The sequence below is a fragment of the Salmo salar genome, unplaced genomic scaffold, assembly GCF_905237065.1.
Source record: "Salmo salar unplaced genomic scaffold, Ssal_v3.1, whole genome shotgun sequence".
NCBI classification, from domain to species: Eukaryota; Metazoa; Chordata; class Actinopteri; order Salmoniformes; family Salmonidae; genus Salmo; species Salmo salar.
The window spans coordinates 10,001-15,828 of record NW_025549825.1 but is presented as its reverse complement, the minus strand read 5'-3'; the positions used below and the strand labels follow the sequence as shown (position 1 = coordinate 15,828).

General features: G+C 42.8%; 1 protein-coding gene across 1 annotated transcript in view; it reads left to right on the top strand.

Annotated features, from left to right (window-relative positions):
• Positions 1–2,250: 2,250 nt before the first annotated feature.
• The window catches only part of LOC106599775 (E3 ubiquitin/ISG15 ligase TRIM25-like), a gene marked incomplete at its 3' end in the record, with an annotated part of 9,174 nt that continues 5,596 nt past the window's right edge, over positions 2,251–5,828 (top strand). Inside the window, exons 1-2 of the mRNA XM_045713541.1 lie at positions 2,251–2,847; positions 3,281–3,376. Of these exons, the coding sequence (XP_045569497.1) occupies positions 2,251–2,847; positions 3,281–3,376 (693 nt within the window). The remainder of the gene's footprint in view (positions 2,848–3,280; positions 3,377–5,828) is intronic.

Genomic DNA, 5,828 nt, shown 5'->3' with positions numbered 1-5,828 from the left:
GAAAAAATGTGTAAAAATGTATACAGAGGCTCTGGAATTTGTCATAAAAAAATTAAAATTAAAATTGTGAAAAAGGATTAAAATAAAGTTCCAACAGTACATGAGATGATCAGACTGAACCAACTGCTATCTTCAAATGTTTATTCAGTTAGGAAACAGAGGATGTATTACATAAAGTTATCACAGAATTAAAGTTATCACACAATTAAATAATAAATCCTCACTCACACAGACAAACATGGCTTCATTATTGTTCACAGTTTATTATCATAGTTTCTCACAGATCCTGGCTTCCACTGTTAGAATGGCTGAGCGAGAGGAGGTGGGGCTTTTTTCATAGCCTGAGAGAGAGAGAGAGACATTCAGTTTTACTAGAGGGGTTGGGTGCGCCCCCTGTTGGCTGAACCCGGGTGGGAGGTTCCCCCTTAGCAAGCAATGGACCCCAGCACACCACTGAAGCCATTAAGAACTATATTCAAAAAACACACCTGGTAACCTGTTCAGGGTAACCAGGCACACGGCTCAACATAGTTCAATGACAGAGACTGTGGACTTTGAATAATTTTGGGTAAAAAAAAAACAATTGTGAAAATTAATAAAATAAAGTTGCAGCTGTCTTTGATATGCTCAAAATTAACTAACTGCTATCTTGAAATGTAGAGAAAGTGTTTTAAAATAGGCATCCAATCATTTGAAAATTAGTCGAAAGGCTAAGTGATTCTCTTCCTGAGAAGAAGCTGACAGCCTTCAAACAGAGCAAAAAAAGTGGTCCCAAACAATATGTCAAAATGAATAAAAAAATTATACAGCTGTCTTTAATAAGATCAAACTGAACTAACTGCTATCTTGAAATGTTGAAAAAGGGTTTTTAAATAGGCATCCTGTGGTTCGGGCTATGTATTTAGGTAGAGGGGTGTTTGGTTTATGTGGTTCGGGCTATGTATTTAGGTAGAGGGGTGTTTGGTTTATGTGGTTCGGGCTATGTATTTAGGTTGAGGGGTGTTTGTTTTATGTGGTCAGGGGTTTGTTAGAACATAGACTATGTTAGTGTATTTCTATGTTCTGTCTTGTCTATTGTAGTTCTATGTTTAGTTTATTGGGGTTGGACCTTCAATTGGAGGCAGCTGGTTATCGTTGCCTCTGATTGAAGGTCCTATAATTAGGAGTTTGTTAGTCATGGGGGTTTTGTGGCAGATTGTTGCTGTGTATAGCTTTGTGCCTTACTGGCCTGTTCTTTGTCCTTTAATAAAAGAAGATGAGTTTACATTTTCCCGCTGCGTCTTGGTCTAAACCCTACAACACCTGTGACATTTACATTAGGGTGTATTGTTAGATACTACTGCAGTGTTGGAACCAGGAACACAAGCATTTCACTACACCCACAATAACATCTACTAAATATGTGTATGTGACCAATAACATTTTTATTTGATTGTATTTTTGAAAGTGTTACATAATTCTCAATCCGCTTTGCGTCGTGCCTAAAAACAGCACTTAGCCGTGGTACTGTATATTAGCCATATACTGTCACCACTTCCACCGAAGTCATTTCCTCTCCTTGTTCGGCGGTCGGCGTCACCGGTCTTCTAGTCATTGTCGATCCACTTTTTTCATTTTCCATTTGTTTTGTCTTGTTTTCTTACACATCTGGTTTCCATTTCCATCATGAATTGTTGTGTATTTAACCCTCTGTTCCCCCATGTCCTTGTGTGGAATTGTTTGTTTGTAAGTGCTTGTACTCTGTTACTGGTGCGCATCGGGTTTTGTACCCATGTAGGTTCGTTTTGTATTAAACTGCTCCGGCTATTACCTATCTCTGCTCTCCTGCGTCTGACTTCACTGCCACCAGGTCCGCAATCCTTACATATACCACACCTCCTCAGGCCTTATTGCTTATTAGAACACATAAGTGTATTATAAGGCATTATAAAGGTCATTAAAATAATTATAATATGTACTTCATAGAAACTGTTACCATTTATATTCTAATAACTCACATTTTAAGATTCATTATTTCATTTATTCCATGTTAAGGGCTCTAACCAAGGAACAAGACTATTTGTCTCCCTCTTGATGTTGCATGCAGTTCCTCTCTCTCTTCCTCCCTCCCTCTAACCCCTCCCTCCCTCTAACCCCACCCCTCTGGCAGAACCAGGAAATCCCTCCCCCTTCACAAACTCTCTTCTGAGGAAACGAAACTGATCTGAGTCTCTGTGTCGTCTGTCTGTGTGAGAGTGAACAACCGTCCAAATGGCTCAACAGGGAGTTCTGCTGGACCAGGACCAGTTCTGTTGTTCTGTCTGTCTGGATCTACTGAAGGAACCAGTCACCATCCCCTGTGGACACAGTTACTGTAGGAGCTGTATTGAGGGCTGCTGGGATCAGGATGTTCTGAAAGGGGTCTATAGCTGTCCTCAGTGCAGACAGACCTTCAGTCCGAGGCCTACGCTGAGTAAAAATAACATGTTGGCTGAGCTGGTGGAGAAACTGAAGAAGACAGGACTCCAGGCTGCTCCCCCTCCGTCTCTGTGCTATGCTGGACCTAGAGATGTGGCGTGTGATGTCTGCACTGGGACCAGAAAGCAGAAAGCCCTCATGTCCTGTCTGGCGTGTCTGGCCTCTTACTGTGAGACTCACCTCCAATCTCACTACGAATCTCCTGCTTTGAAGAAGCACAAGCTGGTCAAAGCCACCGCACAACTACAGGAGAAGATCTGCTCTCATCATGACAAACTGCTGGAGGTTTACTGTCGTACCGATCAGCACTGTATCTGTTATCAGTGTTTGATGGATGAACATAAAGGCCATGATACAGTGTCAGCTGCAGCAGAGAGGACTGAGAAACAGGTAAGACCAGAACAACTTGTTGGTGACTGTCTGATAAACAAAGAATTAAAGATACAGTAGGAACTAAGGCTGTTTGAATATGAGATCATTGAAATGAAATGAATCCTCAGCAGAACAAATATGAACACAAACCTTGAGTATATTGATATGTCAACCCAGATTCTCTAAATGTATCACCATTTTATAATGTCAAAGACTATTATCATTCTGAATGCCCTTTTATGAGTCCAAAGTTCAGTCTCAACCTGTTGATACATGTAGTCCTACCATAAAAACTATAATCATTCACATAGCAACAAATAAATATCATTTAGTAAATGGACCATCCATTTTTTTAGATCTTCCTCTCTATGGGCCCTATGTCACATTACTATACTATTGATCTACTGGACTAATAAAGCTTGATAGCTGATTGAAGAGTGATTCTCCACAGAGGCAGCTGGGGATGAGTCAGCAGAAGGTCCAGCAGAGATTCCAGGAGAGAGAGAAGGAGCTGAAGGAGCTCCAACAGGCTGTGGAGTCTCTCAAGGTGAGTATTGTTGACCAGAGGAGACACACCATTTCACCTGTCTCCTCCAGGCAGAGAGAGAGAGAGGTAGAGGGGCCCCTATCCAATCCCACTGACCCCACTGTTGGGAACAGGTTGTCACTGCTGAGGCAGTGAAGAAAGTAAAGGAGGATGGGTCAAGGCTGAGGGATGCTGAGAGGATCCCTGTGAGTAGTAGATCTGTGACAGCACAGAGGGATGGGCCAACCAGTGATATATGCTTCAGTAAGGTTGGCTTCTTAGTGTTCATAGCAAATGGTTATCAACTGTACCGCAGAAATGGAATGTAAATCACAGGAAAAAAAATATGTTTTGGTGGCAGCTGCAGAGAAGTATTTGGTCATACTAGATTTGACTTCAGAAGAGTTCCAGGGTGTGTTGAGTGGTGGTGTCCCGTCCTCCCAGGCCGGTGGCCTGGTTACAGGAGCAGATCGGGTCAAAGTAGTGGAATGGGGTAGTGGGTTTTAATGAGTGTAGGGTTAGTTGGCCTGGTGCAGGAGCAGATAGGGTCAAAGTAGTGGAATGGGCTAGTGGGTTTTAATGAGTGTAGGGTTAGTTGGCCTGGTGCAGGAGCAGATAGGGTCAAAGTAGTGGAATGGGCTAGTGGGTTTTAATGAGTGTAGGGGTTAGTTGGCCTGGTGCAGGAGCAGATAGGGTCAAAGTAGTGGAATGGGCTAGTGGGTTTTAATGAGTGTAGGGTTAGTTGGCCTGGTGCAGGAGCAGATAGGGTCAAAGTAGTGGAATGGGGTAGTGGGTTTTAATGAGTGTAGGGTTAGTTGGCCTGGTGCAGGAGCAGATAGGGTCAAAGTAGTGGAATGGGGTAGTGGGTTTTAATGAGTGTAGGGTTAGTTGGCCTGGTGCAGGAGCAGATAGGGTCAAAGTAGTGGAATGGGGGTAGTGGGTTTTAATGAGTGTAGGGTTAGTTGGCCTGATGTTGTCATTAGCTTATTGGGTTGAAAGGCTGTGAGGTTGAGCATCCCACTGCTACTGTTCTAGATGACTGTTGGGAATATACTAGTAGACAAGGCAGTGGTTTTGGTTGGACAGTTGGAAAGCTTGCTGATGAGAGTAGTTTCAGGGAGTTGGAGGTTGGCCCTTTCTGTGGTGATAGGGGATGTTCCTCCATGGTTACTCCCAGATCCTGTTGTTGATCTAACCTTGGTAGACAAAAGGAAAGATTGGGTCAGAAGTCAGTGATAAAGGGAAACTGGTTGACAATTACATTGGTAGAAGTTGTTATGCTTTTTTACCTCTTTTCACAGATGGATCCAAGGGCCCAGATAGTGGGCCCACAGGAGCAGGTGTTTACCTTCCTGAATGTGATGTGCAGATATGTAGAAGACTAACAGATGAACTGTCAGTGTACTCAGTTGAACTGTTGGTGATAATAGTTGTCCTCCAGTGGGTGGAGGACGTACAGCCTGTTAGAATTATAGTATCCTCAGATTCTCTGTCTGTATTGAATAGTTTATCATCTGGTAAATCTATTAGGAGTGACCTACTATTGGAGGTATTAATGTTATTATGGAGAATTGAGAGAATGGGTCTAGTAGTGAGATTCTGCTGGGTCCCAGCACATTCAGGTGTGGAATGGAATGAAATTGTAGACTAGTTAGCTAAAATAACTTTAAAACAAGATCTAATATATATTAATGTTCCACTGGGTAGAGGTGAGGACAAATGTGAGATCAGAGACATTTTGATAGATGTGTGGCAGAAGAGATGGGACTCTGAGCACAAGGGACGGCATTTATATGCCCTCCAAAGAAAGGTCGGTGGACCAAGGTTCAAAGGTCAGATTAGGAAGGAAGAGGTGGTGTTTCCTCGATTGTGTTTAGGACATTGTACATTGAACTGGTCCTTCCATCTGGTTGGCAGCATGTGAATGGTTTGTGTCTGGAGGGTATTGTCAATGAAACGGTGGAGCATGTGTTGTTATATTGTTGTAAGGATGTTGAAGAGATGGAAAGATTGAAGTGTAGGGTCATTGAGGGTCTATTAGAAGTTAGTAGGGATCTTTTTTATTTTCTCAGAAGTACTGAGTTAGGTAGGAGGATTTAGAAATGGTGTAAACCGTGATTGAACACACTCCAGCACAGTAGGAGGCGCCACGCTCCTTTAACGTTGGTTTGAGGACCGCCATTATACCATAGAAGAAGAAGAAGTTGGTAACGTGAGGTTTTGTCGTTCGTAAAGAGTGCAGCTATTCTTTTGCCTATTTTCCAAATGTATTTTGTCATGGTGGGAGGGTTTGTTTATCGGTTTCCGCTGTTTATCGGTTAGAGTTGAGGAGGGAGTAGGGTAGTTTGATGTCCTCAACCGAGTGGAGAAGAAACGCTGTCTCTTCAGGTGCGTTGTGGAGAATGGTGTGGAGGAATTATTGATCCTGGTCGGTGAACAGGTGGGAGAGGAACATATACACTCTGTATCCAGA